At 38.0% G+C, this 22,095-nt stretch overlaps 1 protein-coding gene across 3 annotated transcripts; it reads right to left on the reverse strand.

The window, feature by feature from the left end:
• Positions 1 to 5,071: 5,071 nt before the first annotated feature.
• On the reverse strand, positions 5,072 to 21,389 carry dhodh (dihydroorotate dehydrogenase). Of its 3 annotated transcripts, none has more exons than XR_013795970.1 (9): positions 21,290 to 21,383; positions 19,153 to 19,365; positions 16,575 to 16,774; positions 14,536 to 14,618; positions 14,138 to 14,325; positions 11,910 to 12,023; positions 11,423 to 11,576; positions 9,088 to 9,254; positions 5,072 to 6,381 (listed from the first exon to the last, which is right to left on the reverse strand). XR_013795970.1 is itself a non-coding variant. In XM_079598220.1 (9 exons), exons 1-9 carry the CDS (start codon positions 21,305 to 21,307, stop codon positions 6,270 to 6,272), a joined length of 1,239 nt encoding a protein of 412 aa, XP_079454346.1. In that variant the 5' UTR covers positions 21,308 to 21,359; the 3' UTR covers positions 5,074 to 6,269. The 3 variants fall into 3 exon arrangements, 2 of the variants coding, with proteins under 2 accessions (XP_079454346.1, XP_079454345.1); XM_079598220.1 differs by having other exon boundaries at positions 5,074 to 6,381; positions 9,088 to 9,247; positions 14,138 to 14,322; positions 21,290 to 21,359; XM_079598219.1 differs by having other exon boundaries at positions 5,076 to 6,381; positions 9,088 to 9,247; positions 21,290 to 21,389.
• Positions 21,390 to 22,095: the final 706 nt, after the last annotated feature.

The raw sequence follows: 22,095 nt of genomic DNA on the forward strand, positions 1-22,095 counted from the left end.
TCTGATCTGTGTCACAAACACAACAGACTGTGTGTGTATTGACTGAGAACTCATGCAACATAATTTCGGGTCACATTTTAAGTCTAATGCTTTTTAATGTGATCTGTTTACATATTCTTGCATTTATTTAATAATGGCGTATACAGTATGGATTGCGCGCTCCCCTTTAAATCACGAAATATGGTGTCTTTAGAAGTCTCTGTGCTGAATATTACATATATAAATCACAATAATCCAGAGCCAAAGCCGTTGATACTGCATTTGAATCCACCTTGACCTCTACATAAATTCTGTAATATTAAATTTTCCTACTTTTGAATTGTCCTATTTCTGCTCACTGTCAAAGTGAAATGTCCCACCTAAATATATATCATATTTTTCGTGAATTCAGTCCCAGTTTCAACAACAGGCAACTCACTGAGAGAAGGAAGAACCAAAGCAATACGGTCATTCACATCACATTAGATGTTGTTGCATTCAAAACAAGTGATATGTGGACCATGGACCACAAAACCAGTCACATGGGTCAATTATTTTAAAATTGAGATCCATAGGTTATATGAAAGCTGAATAAATAAGCATTTTATTGTGTGGTTTGTTAGGATAGGACAATATTTGGTCGAGATATGAGTATTAGAAAATCTGGAATCTGAGGAGCAAAAATATTTAAACATTGAGAAAATCTCCTTTAAAGTTGTGCATTTATGTTCACGATTGTGCTGCATTCACTCACAAAAATACATGTTTTATATATTTACGGTAGGAAATTTACTACATATCTTCATGGAACATTATCTTTACTTAATATCCTAATGATTTTTGTCATAAAAGAAAAAGCGATAATTTTGACTCGAGACTGGTTTTGTGGTCCAGGGTCACAGATGGAGCGCAACATAATGTAAAATGAACTGAAATAAAAGTGATTTATTCCTGGTCTTGATGTATATAATGGTGGGCATATACATCTAGATGTCACCTTGTTCACCTCGCATGCATCTACTTTCACAGAAAGAATGAAGAACTGGCACAGTTGCAGTGAACCTTGTTAAAAAGCCTCAATAAATGATCAGATGGCGTAACAGTGGTCAGTTGTCTGAAAGCTCAGGCGTCCATCTTCTCCTCAGATGTGTGTGTTGTGTCATGAAGTGTAGCGGGTCATGGTTCCTGAGCATCACACATTTCACCCATGAGAGAGCCGGTCTATCCAGCGCCTCAGGCCAAGTACAGGCCCGGCGAATAACTCAGGTCAGGGTAACATCGGCCACTCGCTTTTACTTCTCTGAAGTTTAGCTGACAACCTGAGAGCATAAGCCAATGACTGGGTCATGCGTCATATATTTCATCATGCTGGATCTAAACAAATGTTAACAAACGTCTGCTAACATGGACAGCACAATGTGTTGGTTGTGCAGGCATCATTGCTGGAATTGAAACAACACCATTTGTCGGACTGAATGCATGATTGGACGAACATGTTATGGTCCTACACCTTCCACAGATGATATATAAATTTACACCAACTAATTTAGTGATTGCTATCAGAATGTGAAGAGATTCAACTAGCATAAAAATAAAATTTTCTTTTTTTTTTCACCTACCCTGCTTTTAAGCAATGTGTAAAAAGCCATTATGCGATAGCGCATGCTGCCTGGGTCAGGTCAGATTACACTATTTTTTTTTTGTCTGTTATGATAGTCACTGAGTCAGATTACTCGCGTTTGACTCCTATCTTGTCGTTTCCTGGGAAACACACAGGGGCGGACTGGCCATCTGTGTGATCTGGAGAATCACAGAACGGCCGGTACTCCAGGACGGCCGGCGGGCCGGCCCACCACCCGCCACGCACGCAGTCATCACCTGTTTTTTTTTTCGTTAACGCGGCCGCGGGTAAAAAACGGAAAGAAAAGGGCGGGGCTGAGAAGGCGAGATACATTTTTTTTGCGGATTTTAGATACTGAAACCGCTAAATGTCGCAAACTAACTGAAATATTTAGCAGCACAGCCAGCAGCAGCACCTCGCAGTTAAATATTAGCAGCAGTGAAGAAGTGAGCCAGACAGCTGTGCAGCAACATGCCACCAGTGATGATGAGGGACAGAGAGAGGAGCTGGTTCCAGAGGTAGATCCTGGGCAAGGAAGTATGGAACATGAGAGGAGAAAGTTACTTGCTAGGGATGATGTTAGGAAGTGATATTCAGGTTGCTAGATTTTTAATGATTACAGTAGGCTAGTTAAAACAGCAAAACTTCAACATTTTAGCTGTAAAATGCCACATGCAGAAGCTAATATTAAGAAATATGTTGTGCTTTTACTTTAAAAAATGTTGGTAACGTTACAGTTAATGCTTACAAACTTTGAAGATTTTGAATACAGAAGTTACATTTGTAATGGTGTATTTTCATTTAGATGGTATTATTATTTGTGCAAGATTAAATAATCTTGTGTAAGATTAATTAGTGCATAAATTAATTAAGATTATTAAGTAATAAATTCATTTTAAGACAGCATGGAATAGATTATATAATATGCTGTTATAACAGCATATTATATAATCTCCATGCTATCTTGGAATAAAACCTGTTTTTTCTTTAAATCCATTCCATCATTTGTTTATTCAGGTTGAGCTTAGAGACCAAGAGCAGAGAAAGATACCCACTCCAGCTCAACTTTAAATTACTTTAAGCGCCCCAAGTCAGACAGTCACAGCCTAGAGGTTTATTACACAGGACTGCAGTGTGTTGAGACCTCCATTTATATATTCAAGTTAATCTAGAATAATATGCTTTTAACACAACATCACAGGGCTATTGCTATAATTTGGATGGTACAGTATCATGAGCCACAATTAAAGTCTTGTAACACTCATGCCAGGCGTTATTGTTATTGTTGACGAGTTTCCGCGCGCCGATTGCTTTGGGCCGGGCCTAGTCAAAGTCCAGGGCCGTTTTTTTAGTCCCAGTCCGTCCCTGCACACACACACACACACACGCGGAGGACCGAAAACAAACAAACATGAATTGCTAGTCTTTTTATCGTGATGTCGTGAAGCATCGCAGACGCGGGTCGGTTGTCGTGACCAACCCGATCTCAAAGGTGGCTAATTCGTACCAATTCATACGACCTCACTCGTACGAATTTGTACGTTTTTTGCTAAATCGTACATATTTTACGATCTGCCAAAATCGTATGAATTCATACGAATGACCAACCCCTGACCCCACCCTATAAACATACCCATCACGTGGGTTTAGACAAATCGTACAAATTCGTACGAATTAGCCACCTTTTAATCACTCGTACAAATTCGTACGAATTGGTCGTGAGATAGCGTTGTTGTGACACACACTATACAGATGAAACGATCTTGCGTCCCGACACCCGTTGTCGTTTACGAATCCCCACGACACCCTAATGTCAAAAGGATCGTGCCAAAATCGGGCTAAAATCGTGTAATCTGAACCGTGCAGGCATAATTAGTGAATGTGATTTTCTAAAAGTTCAGCAGTAGCCTAACTGATCTGACATGGCAAAAAAATAAATAATAATAATAAAGTTCTGGCACCTTTTGTCCCTGATGTAGTAGCCTATACTCTAGGCAGAGGTTTCCAAGCCAAACCAGACATTCTTTAATATTCTAATTCTTTAAAATACTTTTTTGACACATAGGATCAATAGATGTTGCGTTGATACAACACTAATGAGGAAACGAGTCAAGAAGCGAAGATATTCATAAAAAATACTAATTAAAAAAAAATATTTGATCATTTTCACGCTTCTCTCTTGGTAGCAGTTACTGAATGTATGCAACATGTTTTGTTTACAACCTTTGCATATTTATTTGTGTATGTGTTTGTGTGTGTGTGTGTGTGTGTGGGTGTGTGTGTGTGTGTGTGTGTGTGTGTGTGTGTGTGTGTGTGTGAGAGAGAGAGAGAGAGAGAGAGAGAGAGAGAGAGAGAGAGAGAGAGAGAGAGAGAGAGAGAGATTGGTGATTTTGGTTGAATATTCATTTAAATCATCAATAAATGTAATACACAATTTTCTTCTGTGTGTTCTTTTTCTTCTTAAAAGTTGTCTTCTAGTTATTACTTAAGAGGGGACACAAACCGAGTCTGTGTGGCAACTATACAGTATAATACCTCAACGGTGATGAACTAATGAAGTTAAAGCTTGTGTGGTTTGAGCAAAAACAAGCTTGCGTGGCTTTCGTGGCGTTTTCTGAAGATTGGGTATTTGTTTCTAAATCCTCCTCAGATTTTGTTACAAAGAAGGATTTTCCAGGTTGATTTGTAAATGTTATCACAACACAAGGAACACACCTGTCCAAGGATTACACTGGTTTGCCTAATGGAAACAAAGACGTCGTTTCCATGAGGCAACCCGAAGCTAATGGTGATTTGTTTAGTTGAACACGTAGTAGCAAGTGTGTATTTGAAAAGTGTAACATTTAAACACTGTCAAAAGTCACTTATTTAGTCAAGACACTAAAGTCTACGGCTATGAATTTGGACGTTTCTCGTACTTTCATGTATTATGCTTTGAAAACTCACCAAGATTTTGTATTCACAAGAATCAACTTGACAATCAAAAACAAATGATATTTACATTTTCTCTTTCCATATTTTCCAATCCGAGGAGATGTCAAGCTTATTAGATGCCGGGACTTCAGACTGTAAAATAACATGAGACTTGTATTGTTGTATACTAATAATGCAGCAGATCATCCAGTTATTCATACAGAATATATTTGACCATAGACCACAAATCCAGTCACATGGATACATTTTTTGAAACATCACATTAAAGCTGAATAAATAAGCTTTCCATTGATGTATGGTTTGTTAGGATAGGACAATATTTGGTCGAGATATGACTATAAGAAAATCTGGAATCTGAGGATGCAAAAAAATCTAAACATTGAGAAAATCTGCTTTAAAGTTGTGCATTATGTTCACGATTGTGCTGCATTCACTCACAAAAATACATGTTTTATTATACGGTAGGACATTTACTAAATATCTTCATGGAACATGATCTTAATATCCTCATGATTTTTGGCATAAAAGAAAAATGGATAATTTTGACCCATACAATGTATAGTTGCTGTTGCCACAGATATACCCGTGCGGCTCCAGACTGGGTTTGTGATCCAGGGTCACATATTTGTAGCATGCACACAATATTTAACATACTATCCTAAAAATAAAAAAAATAAACATTTAGAGTAGTATGCATGCCATTAAAAAGCCATTTTTTTATTGCAATGTCATTTGGTCTGGCCACAGAAAAGTCACTGGTTTAACTTTGCTTAAAGCTAATTGTATTGTTTTATCAATTGGCTATGAAGAGCACCGGGTCCAGCTCGGTCTGTGACAGACACACTCAAAATTATCAAAAATAACATTTGCTTTAATTGGAATTAAAAGCAGAAGTTCCATTGCCATTGTTTAAATTCCACATACGCTGTCAATTATTATTATAATAATTTTTTTAAGAATAGTGATATTACTTGAATCTCCATCACTAGGATCTACACGTGAAACTCGACAAATTTGAATATGGTGCAAAAGATCATTTAGTTCAGTAATTCAAACTTAAAAGGTGAAAGTAATATATTATATAGACTCATTACATGCAAAGTGAGATATTTCAAGCCTTTATTTGTTATAATTTTACCCCAAATTAATTGTGAAAAGGTTTTCATAAGCTGTAAAAAATTAAAATTATAACAAATAAAGGCTTGAAATATCTCACTTTGCATGTAATGAGTCTATATAATATATTAGTTTCACCATTTTAAGTTGCATTATTGAAATAAATGAACTTTTGCAACATATTCACATTTTTCGAGGTTCACTTGTATAATACTGCACCTTAAAAGTCTGAATGTCTTTTTCAATTTACAGTTAAATATAGAAATGTTATGTTTCAAAAAGTTTCATTAAAAAAACAGTTAAGTCACAGAAACTGAGTGAGTTTTGGAAGTGTGTGTGTTCAGACATTGGATAATAATAACAATAACAAACAGCATAAGCCTCATCCTTTGATGAAATTATGTACATCAACAATGTTCAGAAATGTAATCGTGAACTTCACAAATCTTGATCATTTATTCAAATTCATATCCTCCTTTAACTCAATGGCATAATGTCTACATTTTGACATTTATATCAAGCAAAAGGCACGTCATTTCTAAAACACAATGCAGAGTGGGTCCAGTTCTGTAAATGAATGTGATGTCCAGCAGAATCTGACAGTGGTAAATGCAGAACGTCACGCATGAGGAGTGTGTGATCCTTCGGTTAGTGTGTGTGGATGTTCAGTTTTCTCCGTGTCTCTGTGATCAGCTCCCACTGCCTCTGCTACACACGTGAACCCTTGTGCCCTGTTCAAAACACAAAACAAGTGTGTTTAACACCATTATGTTTGATAAAATTTAGTAGGAGTGAAACGGTACAGAGGTCACGGTTCGATACTCATCTCGGTTTTGGGGTCACAGTTCAGTACGTATTTACGTTTTGGGGTCACGGTTCGATACTCATCTCGGTTTTGGGGCCACGGTTCGGTGGGGTCACGGTTCGATACTCATCTCGGTTTTGGGGCCACGGTTCGGTACGCATTTACGTTTTGGGGTCACGGTTCGGTACGCATCTCCGTTTTGGGGCCACGGTTCGGTACGTATTTACGTTTTGGGGTCACCGTTCGATACTCATCTCGGTTGTGAGGTCACGGTTCGGTGGGGTCACGGTTCGATACTCATCTCGGTTTTGGGGCCACGGTTCGGTACGTATTTACGTTTTGGGGTCACGGTTCGGTACGCATCTCCGTTTTGGGGTCACGGTTCGGTGGGGTCACGGTTCGATGGGGTCACGGTTCGATACTCATCTCGGTTGTGGGGCCACGGTTCGGTACGTATTTACGTTTTGGGGTCACGGTTCGGTACGCATCTCCGTTTTGGTGCCACGGTTCGGTACTCATCTCGGTTTTGGGGCCACAGTTCGGTGGGGTCACGGTTCGATACTCATCTCGGTTTTGGGGCCACAGTTCGGTGGGGTCACGGTTCCATACTCATTTCGGTTTTGGGGCCACAGTTCGGTGGGGTCACGGTTGGATACTCATCTCGATTTTGGGATCACGGTTCTATATGCATCTCGTTTTTGGGGCCACAGTTCGGTGGGGTCACGGTTCGATTCTCATCTCGGTTTTGGGGTCATGGTTCGGTACTCATCTCGGTTTTGGGATCACGGTTCTATACGCATCTCATTTTTGGGGCCACAGTTCGGTGGGGTCACGGTTCGGTACGCATCTCCGTTTTGGGGTCACGGTTCGATGGGGTCACGGTTCGATACTCATCTCGGTTTTGGGGTCACGGTTCGATACGCATCTCAGTTTTGGGGTCACGGTTCGATATGCATCTCATTTTTGGGGTCACGGTTCGATACTCATCTCGGTTTTGGGGTCACGGTACGGTACGCATCTCGGTTTTGGGGTCATGGTTCGATACGCATCTCGGTTTTGGGGTCACGGTTCGATACGCATCTCGGTTTTGGGGTCACGGTTCGATACGCATCTCGGTTTTGGGGTCACGGTTCGGTACTCATCTCGGTTTTGGGATCACGGTTCGGTACGCATCTCGGTTTTAGGGTCACGGTTCGGTGGGGTCACGGTTCGATACGCATCTCGGTTTGGGGTCACGGTTCGGTACGCATCTCGGTTTTGGGGTCACGGTTCGATACGCATCTCGGTTTTGGGGTCACGGTTCGGTACGCATCTCGGTTTTGGGGTCACGGTTCGATATGCATCTCGGTTTTGCGGTCACGGTTCGGTACGCATCTCGGTTTTGGGGTCACGGTTCGATGCGCATCTCGGTTTTGGGGTCACGGTTCGGTACGCATCTCGGTTTTGGGGTCACGGTTCGATACGCATCTCGGTTTTGGGGTCACGGTTCGGTACAATAGGAAAAAGCAACAGATCCCCAATGCTAGGTTTCTTATTTATTTTGAGTCGTGCAAATGAGTTTGATCCACTTTTAGCATTTAGTCCCCTAGCTGGTTCAGTACAGCCTCCTTTAGTGTATTTAGCACTGAGCAGTAATAAAAAGTAAAAATGAATAAAAAATAAAAAGCAATAAAACTTAGTTTTCTTTGAGCGTGAGAGTTCATTAACATGCGGTGACAATGGCGGATGCATAAAGTTAAAAATTACGCTTTCTCAAGAAATCACGTAAAGATGAGCGAGAAGGAGAAAAAGAGTCGACTTCAGACAGCGAGTGATGCGACACCTGAGGATTCATATCTCCAGGACACTCATATTTCATCACTGGACTGTAGTGAGATTTACACAAATCGGCACAATGCCAAATGATTTTGTCTCATATAACAGTGAAATAACTTAAAACACTCGGCCATTTAACACACATTGAAATTGTGAATTAAAAATATGCCCGATGGAAACACAATTTAAACAATAAACTCCCATATATTGCAAAAAAATGTACACGCTGTCATGAGGTGTTTTTTCAGGCAATTCGAAATAGGAAATATTTACAGGTCTCCTGACGTACATTAAAGTCGATCCTCCTTTAAAGATGTGTGTTTGGACAGAAGACGAGACAGTTCTTTATTAAACTGATAAAAGACAAAAGTATTACGGGAATACTGGATTCTAAACAACAAAGAAATGCCACAATTTATCAAGATCTTGAAGCAGAAATGAGGGAGAAACACCCAGAAACACTTGTGCCGCTCACGAGTATAAGGGTCTTTCCAACATTAATGCTTGAATAACACACACATCTCCTTACATTAATAATAATGTCTAGTGTGGCGGCTGAGATACACATAAACCTACTAACATCCGGAAAAACCTACTAACTTTATCGGAAAAAACGCTTTAGTCAAATAACAAATTAATGGAAACGCTGTCATTTCGCAATAGTTTTTTATCGACACTTAGAAAATATCGCAAAAGTTTTGAGCAAATCAAATGAAACCGTGGCTTGTGTTCGTCGTCTGACTGCATGTACCGAACCGAACATGTACCGTTACACCCCTAATATCTGGAGAAATGTAGAAAACATTGGTACGCTCACTTCAGCAGCTCGTCCAGTTCTCTCTTGATGCGGTTGACCACCGGCGGGCCCTGGTACACGAGAGCCGTGTAGAGCTGCACGAGAGAAGCTCCCGCCAGGATCTTATCGAGCGCGTCCCGTCCACTGGCCACTCCTCCCACGCCGACGATGGGCAGCTTCCCTGCAAACTCACACACAAGCTCATTTCCTTATTAATCAAACTCACACACATTTCTATATGACACGGCTGTTGCATTAACACTACATCTATAGTCTTGTTTTTTTCTTTTCTTTGGCTTATCAATCACACTATTACACACGAAAGAACAGTTCCACTTGTTTGCTACCAGAGACCATTTTTAAAAAATCATTATTTATTGTATTCTTTATGTGCCATATTCTCATACGTGTAGTATTCATTTTTAAATATCATGATTATCAGCAATACTGTTATTATAATTAACACGATCATGTTTTTTAATTGTATTTCAACAGCACGATTAAGACTGTCACGAATTCAAATGCTTGATTAAAAGAAAAGAAAAAAGATTTTCCCGTGTCGATTAACTGGCAAAATACAGAAGTGACAATAATTATTATTATTATTATCATCATTATTAGACCGTTTTCAAAGGCTGCACAATATATTAAAACAATTTGAAAATCATAAAAGTGAAGCGTGTCGTTTTATTCAGGTTACGCGTTTCTTCCAGCGTCTCAGAGAGTTCACAGTAAATCCTCTCAGTCATGTGATGTTTGTTTGGGTTTAATGACGTGCATTTGTGAACGCATAAAGTCTAACGCGCTTTGTATCATAGCGAATGTTGCGCGGTTATCATTTACAGCGTCTCAAACTCCATCTCGGCATGTACTGAGTTTGTGTTGCTTAAATAACGTACATCTGAGAATGCAAGTAAATCATTTATAAACATAAACCAACACAGGTGAAAACATCAACATGTTTCTAAAGCCCTGCTCACACCGCCAGCGACACGATCCCATTCATTTCAATGGAGCGCTGTTGACTTCCGGCGACAGTGACCGCTGGCGACAGAATGTGGGCGTGTCAAGCGACGCGAGACACACGACAAAAGTTCAGAAATTTAAACTTTATGCAAATGAGAAGCAATTTTCACGCGCGACAACCAATAGGAAAGAAGACTTTCAGTGGAGCTCACGTCACCGTCTCGAGTGCCGGCGAGAAGAGTCGAGGGCGATTTCACTGTTTTATATGATGTGACTGTGACCACACATATATGGATATAATAAATGATGCATGGAAAATAAACTGTCCACAGTCTCAGTGAGTTTACTTCACACATTTATAGTTCGAGTGTTGTCATTTTAAAATGCAAGTTTAGCACTTCTGCAGTTCACTTTACAGTTTCTCCTGCATTATGTTGACTATTAGGGACAAGGACATTTATTATTTGTCAAATTCGGATGACGTTTTAGTGATTTATGACAGTATGAGTGAGTTTAATTTGTTGATTGATCGATCGTTAATCTAGTAAATGATTTAATGCACTGAACACTGCTGTGGTGATATAAAAACACTCTCCCAACAGCATACAGTTACTTTTGAGCCTAATTCCTAGTCAAATTAAAATGATATAGTTGTATATATCACTTGTGATGGTGTTTTGTATAGATATGGCCAGATAATAACATTAGAGCGACAGCACTACGATCGTCCACAAGCGACTCACAGTACAGACACAGGTTGTCACTAGGCGGTGTGAACGGGGCTTAAGTATGCAAATTATTGTTCATTGTGATTTCCAAATAAAAGTTTAATTTGTTTGTTTTGATGTTCACATGTTTAAAAAATTACAGTGGCTATATTATTTATATCGTGAAGAAGTGGCCAAATATGAAAGATTAAGTGGATATTTTAATCAAATGTTGTTTAGCCAATATTAAACAAAGATTTGATCATGCTGTAAAGTGTAACAAATATCACGATGCCGGCGGCGCCCTCTGCAGGAATTTGATATAATACATTTTTTGATTTACATAACTTGATTGTTTCTATTATGTTTTTCAATAAAACTGCATAATGATACTTTATTTGAACCAATTATTATTGCCTCATTGTTATTATACATGTATTTTAAGTCATTTTAAAGGCTATTGTTCACTTAGGTCTATATTTACTACCACAAAAACAAACAAAAAAATCCGATTACCTCGTTAATCGTCAAAATAATCAACTGAATTATCGATTACCAAAATGATCGTTAGTGACAGCCTTAATCACGAGTATCGACACCCTAATTTCAATCTATCAGTCTAAATACAAATGAAATGTGTAAAGATAAAAACGAGGCTTTGGCCTCTCAGGATGTAAGGGTACCTCGAGTCAGTGTGTACATCTCTCGCACGGTTTGAGTGGACAGCTCCTTCAGAGGCTGGCCACTGAGTCCTCCTACTTCATGTTTGTTAGGGTCTTTAAGAGTGTCTGGTCTGGAAATAGTGGTGTTGGAAACCATTAAACCATCAATGCCAACCTAAAAAACGCACAATACAACAACAACAAAAAAATGTGTTAACACAGTGTCCTTGTTACACGTTACATGTACTTACCACAGTAATAACAGTAAATTATGCATAATTACATGCAACTAACCCTCAACCAAACCCTAACCCTATAGTACGTACATGTCGTTCATTAATATTACTCAGAACTTAAATATATAATTACACTGTAACAATGACACCTTAAAATAAATAAAGTGTAACCAAAAATCCTGTAATTATGCACTCTGCCCATCTTGTAAATGAATCAGCCATGATATTTTTCCACATATTTTTTTGACCTGTGAATTATATGCAAGACTGACCTCCATGATGACCTCAGCAATGTCTTGCTTGTCCTGTGTAGAAAGATCTGGGGCGATTTTCACGACTACTGGGAGTCGCTTCTCCGTCCGCAAAGAATCACGCTCTTTAAGCACCTGAATAACCAACAACACAAAGATCAAATGTTAAGCTGATTTACACAAAGGACGAAATAAGTTCATTAATTTGTGTCCCTGGACCACAGAACCAGTCTGGAGCCGCACGGGTATATCTGTGGCAATAGCCAACTATACATCATATGGGTCAAAACTATCCATTTTTCTTTTATGCCAAAAATCATGAGGATATTAAGTAAAGATCATGTTCCATGAAGAAATTTAGTAAATGTCCTAGCGTAAATATATAAAACATGTATTTTTGTGAGTGAATGCAGCAAATTGTGAACATGAATGCACAACTAATCTAAAATATGGTTATAATTAGTTTTAATTATCAAGATTATCCTTGCAACTTTCCAGCTCCCCTGCAGAGAGAGCACATGACCTCACAGACAGCAAAAGGTTTGTAAACCGAGAGTGCATGGCTGCGTCCGCATACTTCCCTACTATACAGTAGGCGAAGAACAGTGCGCAACAATAGTAGTATGTGCGAATTCACAGTACTCATAAAAGAGTACGGTAGGTAAAAAGTACCCGGATGACCAAATACTTCCGGCGAGATTCTGAAGTGTGCATACGATGGACTCTTTACTATCCCATGAGGCCACGGGATTTATGAATGGCAGTGAAGCAACGAAACTGACACTGATGGTTGGCCACATGATAATGACAACATGTAGGCGAATGTAGTACGTTCAGATTACATTCATACTACACACATTCATACTATTAGAACATACTTTTTTTTTGCGTTTGTGAAGTAATTCGCCTTTGGCTAAGCCACACCCTAGAATGTAGATTGACCAATCACAGCGCAGCCAAGAACGAGCTCCACAGCGGTCCGACACTTTCTCACAGCGCTCCATTGACTTTAACACCGGCGGCTCATATCTTTGGTCTCGGCCGGCTATTACCGTCGTAGTTTTATCAAAAATATGGTTAAGCGTTGTGCCTGGGGCATTTGTAACACAGATACGTGTTTCCCAGAGAGGTTGGAGGGGGGGTCCGTTTTTTCCCTTCCCAAAACCGGTCAAATCCTGACAAGTGTCGTCTTTGGATTAAACTGTGTGGACGTCCTCAGTCAGCGAAACCCCTCAAGATCAACAACACACTTTTGTGCTCTAAGACACATTTAGCTTTTAACCTTACTGTGAAGTTATACTGGTTACACAGTTTTATGCTATGATTTCGGTTCTCTACCCTAATTGTTGATACGCTAGCACACACTGCTAATAAATACAACTTTATACTCGCGTAGTCCGTTTGCTTTGTAATAACGATTATAGAAGTGAATAGAGACCCAGCTTTGCATGAACAGTATTGCTCCTGTTATTGTGAGTCCCAGCCTCCGTCTCCATTAGGATATGCGCTGGTTCATTTTTTGACTATGACCGTTATGCTTTTGCCTCTATTCGGATGCCTTGTTGTTGCTTGCGTTTATGTCTTGAATATAGCCTTCGAACGCACACTGCAGCCCCTTCTGCCTACTTCTATCAGACACTTTATTTGCTGCTTTATAAAAGTTTGATAAAAGTTCAGCAGGAAGAGCCGTCACAGCATAAGCCATGTTGATACCAAACCAGAGCCCAGATGAAGTTGACGGACGTAGCAACAGTAACTAAGGGGGGCGGGGCTTAGCCAAAGGTGAATTATACCTAAAAAAATAAATAAATAATAATAACTACTTATTCAAAATAAATACCTACTCAAAGAGTATTAGGCTGTGGGCCAAGTCTGTTTTCTCCTTTACTTTTCGATTTGATAGATCTCCTCCTGGGAACTGGTTCATTTTTTGATTTTCTCAATGTTTAGATTTTTTTGCACCCTCAGAATCCAGATTTTATATATAATAGTCATATCTCGACCAAATATTGTCCTATCCTAACAACCATACATCAATGGAAAGCTTATTTATTTAGCTTTCATATGATGCATAAATCTAAATTGTAAAAAAATTGACCCATGTGACTGGTTTTGTGGTCACATATGCACAATATATTGTTTCCACCGGAAGGCATTCTTCTAGCCCGTGATTGGATGTAGTTGAGAGCAGCTACTGGGCATGTCTGGAAACATTTAAAGCAGTTTTCAGAGCTGGAATGCAGTATTACCTTGTCCAGGAGGTGGCGCAGTTCTTCCTTGCCCTGTAGGTCTCTCAGGCCGGGAGTGTTGGGACTGCTCACATTCACGACCAGATAGTCAGCGTGAGGACCCAGTGTCCGCACGCCCTCCACATAATCGGACACGGCGTCCGCAGAAAGCTTGTTCTTCCCCAGATTCACGCCGAGAGGTTTCCCTGCTGAGATTAGACATGTGTATATGCCGACAGAGAAGCATGACTGTCCTGGCAAAGCCGCTCAGATGTATTCAAATACGTAGGAAAAAGCAGTGAATGTCTTTATTTCCAAAGGCATTAAGGGAAATTATATTATGTAAAGATATTCTCACCGCATTCTGCCTTCACAATAAATAAAGAGTGAGATTAAGCAGTTTCGTGTCTGTTATTTACCTTTTGTTAGTTCTGACTGCACATGCTTTCTGGCTTTCAATCTTTCTTGCACCGCAGAAAGGCCACAACTATTGAATCCATATCTGAAATATATACAAAACACAATACAGTAATTATACAATTATAATATTTGACATTTACTTAAGTACCATATTTTGGAGGAACTATCAGGATGGCACCATAATATTTGAGTTTGATAATCATAAGGATACATTTCCATCAGTACCATGATATTTCTACAGTATTACAATTATTGTGAGCCAGGTTTAAGTTTATTGGCCTATTTTGCAATTGCTTATAAGCCATAATTCATGTCCATAGCATAAACGATCATGGAACGTGTGCAGTTTAATATGCATGTTAGGGGTTTGTTCAAATCATACGCATTTTAAAAGAGAAAGTCCACTCCACAGACTTAAACTTTCCAATGGCGAGCAGCATTTGGCATTCAAAACCGGCAACAAACAGCGACTCATTTACTCCATCTGGAGCGACTCCACCCTGTGAAGAACCTGTACACAACACCGCCGGACAATACTGCTCATATTCATGATGAGATACTTTTTTTTCAATCAATGTCAATGTTTGATGTTGACATCAGCAAATTAAACAGACCAAAGAGATTCTTTCCTTTATTCACCTGAAAATAGAAAACCTCATCAAGTCAGAAAATAGGATTCAGTTCAAGCATATTTATATACAAAACAAAAACTATATACTTATTATATTTTGCAATAAACTTCATTCATTCTTAAGTATGAACTGTATGCACTGAAGTTCCAGAATATATAATAGAATAAGGCTGTGGAAAGATTAAAATTATTTCAATACATTTTCTATATCCTCACTGTCGGGGGGGGGAAATAATAATTAATAATAAATAATTAAACACTGCACTGTAAAGTTAATATTGTGGATAAAAAAAATAAAAAAAAATAATATATATATATATATATATATATATATATATATATATATATAAATAATGTTAAATATGTTATAAGATGAAAAATACTAAACACTAATAGTGTGAAATATTATGACAATTTAAAATAACTTTTCTATTTTTATATATTTTCAAATGTAATTTATTCCTGTGATGCAAAGCTGAATTTTCAGCATCATTTCTCCAGTCCTCAGTGTCACATAATCCTTCAGAAATCACTGATATGAATATGCGGATTTGATGCTCAAAAAACATGAATTATTATTATCAATGTTGAAAACAGTTGTGGGCGATTTATTTTTAGGATTCTTTGATAAATAGAAAGTTCAAAAGAACAGCATTTATTTGAAATATAATCTTTTGTAACATTATAAATGTCTTTACTGTCACTTTTGGTAAATTTGATTCATCCTTGATGAATAATAGTATTTATTTATTTTATAAAAAAAATAAAAATAAAAAATCGTACTGAATGTCAGACGTATGTACATCTGTGCATTGCATTACGTTTTCATCTACTTACAGGTAATTAAGTTTATTTTAGCAAATACATAAACATTAAACATTATATATACATATATATACACATGTAGTGTTTCTTCAGTAAAGAGATGCTGTACTTATTCAAACAACCAGTTCTTTACTTGTCATTGCATTGCAAACAAGCAGAGAACAAACTGCGGTGGGCGGAGTTATGAGGTTTGATTGACAGATTGAGGATCCAATGGAGCTACGAGGTTTAGTCACAAGCTCTTTTTAATACTTTTCAGTGTCTAGATATTTAGTAAACCCACAGACAAACATCAAGGGTGACCAACAGTAATGATTTACGGATTTAAAATAAAAGACGAAATATGGAGATACGAGGCAAGACAGCGACGATATTGTAGAAGTTAAAACATTAAGTTCCTTTTAAGAAAGAAAAGAGCTGAGTGTTGTGTTCTGTAATTAGTTCTATAAATAATGCACTATACTCATCATATATGCAGCACAAGACGAAGAGGACGTTGAATTATGAATTATGAAGGGTAGAAACGGACATTCATTATGGATACCCCGGTAAGCTCGTCTGCGCAGAGGAACGTCCCCACACCTGTTAATGACGGCCTGGTCTGCCTCCAGTCTGAACACACGCGGCTTCGGGTTTCCGTCCTGAGCCTTCGGGGTGACGGTCCCCACCTCCACGAAACCGAAGCCCAGTCTGTAGAGGCCATCCACGGCCTCCGCGTGCTTGTCGAAGCCGGCCGCTATCCCAACCGGGTTCTGGAACTTCCGGCCCATCACGTGCACTTCCTGATGGAAATAAATGAGAAAAAACTCAATTAGGTTACACTTTATTTTAAGGTGTCATTGTTACAGTGTGATAAAGAGTAATATTAAAGAGGTGGTTGATTATGATTTCACTTTTCCAACTGTAGTTAGTGTGTAATGTTGCTGTTTGATCATAAACAACATCTGCAAAGTTACAACGCTCAAAGTTCAAAGACATATTTGCTTTTAAAGAAATCGCTTTTTAAGGACTACAACAAACGGCTGGTAGGAACTACACGAGCTTCCTCCCGGGTTAGTGACATCACAAACCCTAAGATTTACATAAACCCCGCCCCCTGAACACGATTTATAGATTATCATGATATATGCTAATCAGTGACTAGAAGATAACTACACATAAGCTGCAAAAATTCATCAAGTAACTAGGGCTGTAACGATTTACGATATTAAACCGAAATCGCGACACTCAGATCCACGAACCTGTGTCGCGGTATGAGAAGGCAGATCGCGATCGACACACCCCTTCCCAGACTTATCTTTCTCGTCCAGAATATATCCCAGGGCTGTGACGGGGTCTTTTACATATTAGGTATGGGAATTTCAAGCAAAAATAATATTCGAAGATCGCTGGGTATCATTTGATTATTATTCAAAAATCGCACCTCTCCCCCACACGCACACACGCGCGCGCGCGAGCACACACACACACACACACACACACACAAGCAAACACCAGAGCAAGTGAGCAAAGCGCGCGGTGTTTGCTTGTATGTGTGTGTGTGTGTGTGTGTGTGTGTGTGTGTGTGTGTGTGTGTGTGTGTGTGTGTGTGTGTGGCACCGGCGCGCGCGTGAACTGGAGCTCACCTCATAAACGAATCGAAACTTAGAAAGCTTGAAATACTTTTACTTGATTTAACGTTAATTCAAAACATAAAGAAATGGCGGCTTAGGCTAATTCGTAGGAAGTGTGCATTTCTCTATATGCGCGTTCACTTTGTGGCAAGCGTTATTCCTGCGCTTGAGATGCGGGTCATGCGGAATAGGCAATATATTATTTGTGGTTTACAGCACAGACAGTAAGCCTCGGTTACCTCAGAAGAATTTTTAACATGCTCGAATCATCTCCACAATGAAGTATAGTTCTGTTTGTTTTTCAAAAGTATTTTGTTACAAGAAAATAGCTTTAGCTATTTATTTATTTATTTATTTGGCTTTTAAAATCCTCCCTCCTCGCAAGAATCGCGGTTTGTATCGAATCGTGGGTCAGAAATCGGGATACGAACCGAATCGTGGGTTTGCTGTATCGTTACAGCCCTACAAGTAACCATTCAGAAATGTCCTGTTCTTCTACATGTTGTCACTTCTTCTTGAGTCTCTCCATCATTGACTATGAAGTCAGGCTAAAAGTTGTTTAAATGTTCAGTGTGTGTGTGTGTGTGTGTGAGGTAAAAGGACACGAGCTCTTGAAGCTCCGCCCCCTGTGCCGGGAGCAGCAGCTCATTTGCATTTAAAGGGCCAGGCACAAAACGGTGTGTTTTTGCTCACCCTCAAAAAGTGACAATTTTAACATGCTATATAAAAATATCTGTGGGGTGTTTTGAGTTAAACTTCACACACACACACACTCTGGAGACATCAGAGACTTATTTTACATCTTGTGAAAAAGGCATTATACCCCCCCTTTAAACAACTACATGTACTTACTATAGGGTTAGGGTTTGGTCGAGGGTTAGTTCAGTTAATTTACTGTTATTACTATGATAAGTACATGTAGCATTTGTAACAAGGACACTGTAAAATGAAGTTTTTTTGTCTTTCCCTGAAATATTAATAAAACTGTTCTGTCCCATTAAGCCGATATAGTGAAAACTAATGTGAATGCTTACCGGCGAATCTTGCAGTTTTACAAATCTTCAAAGTAGGGATGCAGCGATACAAAAAAAATTGTCCGATACCGATTATTCTTTATGAGTCCAATAATTCTTTATTTGAAAGCTGATAACCGATATATTGGCTGATAAATCTATTATACAAATTTTTATATCATTTTTGAGAGTCTGATTACAAAAACAAAAGTCTCACCATTAAAATCCACGTTCCAAACACACAATTATAATGTTCTCAATATAACTTTATGTAGCCGATATGACAGACTTTACTGTATTTTCCTTTTCAAAGTGATTCCAATCATATTTCAAACAATTCAGAAACAATGCGCATCTGTCTCAGCTGAAGGAAATAATACATTATTTTTATCGGCTTTAATATTTATCGACCAAATTTTCTTATCAGGCCGATACCGATATGGTGGCCGATATATCGCGCATCCCTACAATGCAAAGTATCTCAAATTATTAACCAGCCTAGTCAACAACACAACTGGTGTTTCACACACTGACCAGTGAGGCTGGATCCTTGTAGTTGTTGAGAGGCACAAGTCCAAGTCCAATCAAGCGGACAGCCATAACGTGAGCCGCCTCTGCTCCCACGAACCTCTGCAACACTGGCATGAGCGCGCCGGCATAGAAGCGCTCGTCTCCCGAGGCCGTGAGGAATCCCAGGAACACGCCGCTGCCACATCCGATGATCTTCAGGGCATCTCTCGCTTGTTTCTGCCGAGAGCAAGAGAGGACACTTGAGGAACAAGAGACCAGCCTTTTTTCTAAAACCCATTATCTAATGAAATCACAATCAGATTTTTTTTTAAAGAAAGGATCCCAAGCACACACTAGTTGGTCATTCTGTCAACGCAACCAGAGTCAAAGTTTTGATTTTGATGATTTTTTTTTTTTCTGGTGAAAAAAATATGAAGATGAAAGCCAAAATATTAGAGGGGGTCAAAATGACAATTTTCACAAGAGATTTAAAAAAAAAAAAAAAAAAAAAAAAAAAAAAAAAGATGAAAGATTTTTTTTGAAAGATGGCAGCATCATCATTTTATTTTTACAAAGAGATTGGTAGATTCTGGTTCTTAACAAACATTTAATTTGCTTAATTAATTTTGAGGAATATCTGACAATATTTTGTTTAACTAGAAATATATCTTGTTTTTTCTATCAACATAATTGGATATAAATTTCCTGTCTGAGTACCATAAATATGATTTTTCAAAAGTTTGCATGCCTGTAACTCAAAGCCATCTCAAAATATCTAATTCGTAATCATCTTTTAATTTAAAATCTTAATTTTTAAGGTCCTATATGATCCTATAGATATAAGGATCTCAATGCAGCTCTATGTTAAATTGATGAATGTTTTCAATGGTCGAAAAACCAAATGTTTTCAAACATCTGATATTTATTGTCTGAAAAACAAATAATATTAAAAACAGAAATGTCTCTCGTTTCCTTTTATCAAAACAAGTGCATACATACAACATACCTCTCTTAAGTGCCAAATAACGTAATTTTCTCAAAGTTTGCGATGAATCTTAACATAAATTTAGATTCTTGTTTCTATGAAACTTTTCTTCTTAAATCTTTGTTTTTAAGGCCCTATATGGGTCAATCCCAGAGATATCGGGATCTCAATGTTGTAATGATAATGCGTATTTGTACTCTTGGTAGCTTCAGAAGCTTTAAGAGCAAAATCCCTTCTTCCAAATATCACTAAAACTGATTAAAATATGGATTATAAATAAACTTTTGAGAACAAGTTAATGTGACTCAACTTGAACATTTCAGTGGATTTTTGGCACTCGACAGGTGCGTTTTCCCCATTTTTGAACGGGCACCGTTGGCAAATAATGCAACAAAGATTGCTAAAGTAAACAGATGTGAGACCTACCAATCTCAGTGTACAAAAAAAATAAAAATGCTGCCATCTTTCTGAAGTCATTTTTATACCAATATAATTTGGCTCCATATCTCAGCTGAAAATTATTATTTTGAACCCAGTCTATAAAATAGTGGATTGGTCAGTAAATATACATCTATGACATTTAATATTTTGGCTTTAATTACCATTTATCTTTGTCTTTCTTCAACAACAACAAAAAAAATTGAGCTGTGGAAGTTTCTGAAATTTGGTTGATTTGACACCGAATGACCCAATAAACGTGAATTAAAGCTCAAAATCATGTTTGTGGGCACATGCACGATTTTGCCTTTAGTACTGAAATGATATATTACAGGATAAGTATTCACTAAAAAACATAACAAATATTATTTGACCACCATAAAGCCTAGTAGTGGTGGCATAATACCATTGTAATGTTACCATATCAATATTGTGTACGTCCAAAATACTCTTGCGCTTATGTTAGTGTAAAATCATCAAAACAGCTTTTGACAAATAACAAAACACAACGTTTAATACAATTAAACCTTTCATTGCAATCAAATAATCCTGGGATGATGTAAGGGTGAAGTTTCATAATCACTATCTAACTGGGGAAATCAGCTGATTGAAAAACGTTTGAGGCACAAAACAAAGAAAAAGTGCCAGATATGACAGCTGTCAATGCATGCTCTGCTCGAGTTATTAACACTTACAAAAACACTCAAACAAACTCTATCTAAAAGCAGCATTATTCACCTTCAGTCGTCCCGCCATGAGTGTTGCATGACAGTCAATCCAAACAACGTGCAGTCACTTCCGGGACGAAGTCTCGCGAGAGTAAAGTAGCCGCGAGAACGAAAATCACATCAGGTATTTGTTATGTAACACAGCTAAATGTGTGATATTGTGATCATCTTTTCTTTTAATCTGTATATTCGAGATTTTTTTATTTGGTTGGATCTCTCTAACTTCATTCCTAGGCAGTTTGGAACATTAATAGCTACAAATTGATCTGATGTTATATTATTTTTTGTACAGGATATACCATTGATTCCAAAAGTAGCCAATATATTTTTTCTCATATTTATTTGACTTGGAAAACATCACATTTATGTGAAGAAATGGGCTAAATCTAAGCCAAACTGTGGACATTTTATAAAAGAAATTAAACAAAATGGCACTACTTCAATAATATTAAAAACACTTTAACATGTAATTGTCTCTGGCATTAATTGTTTCCCCTTATAAACTCCACATATATATTTGTATATATTTGTACAAATATGTACATTTTCTGTAATAATAAATGAATAAATGTGTGATATTAACATTTAATTGAGAGGAATTATTCATATAACACACACATATTATTATAAACACAGTTAATGTTGCATTTTAGTTGTGTAATATAGGCTTACTTTTACATATTAGAATATTTGATATTTACTATTGCACTGTAAATATTTATTATCACAACATTTATTCGTTTTGTCAAATCAACTTAATTTATGTGGTTCAGACAACATAATATTTAGAATTTCTGTTGGCTATTAAACTCCTTC

This window comes from Phoxinus phoxinus, assembly GCF_949152265.1.
Source record: "Phoxinus phoxinus genome assembly, chromosome: 2".
Lineage (NCBI taxonomy): Eukaryota > Metazoa > Chordata > Actinopteri > Cypriniformes > Leuciscidae > Phoxinus > Phoxinus phoxinus.

What these genes read in the sequence shown, in the direction of transcription:
- dhodh (XM_079598219.1), bottom strand. An exon ending in GCAGTCAGAACTAACAAAAG is followed by an intron (nt 14,326 to 14,535) that starts GTAAATAACAGA and finishes GTCTAATCTCAG; the next exon opens with CAGGGAAACCTCTCGGCGTG. An exon ending in TGCGCCACCTCCTGGACAAG is followed by an intron (nt 12,024 to 14,137) that starts GTAATACTGCAT and finishes TTGGTTATTCAG; the next exon opens with GTGCTTAAAGAGCGTGATTC.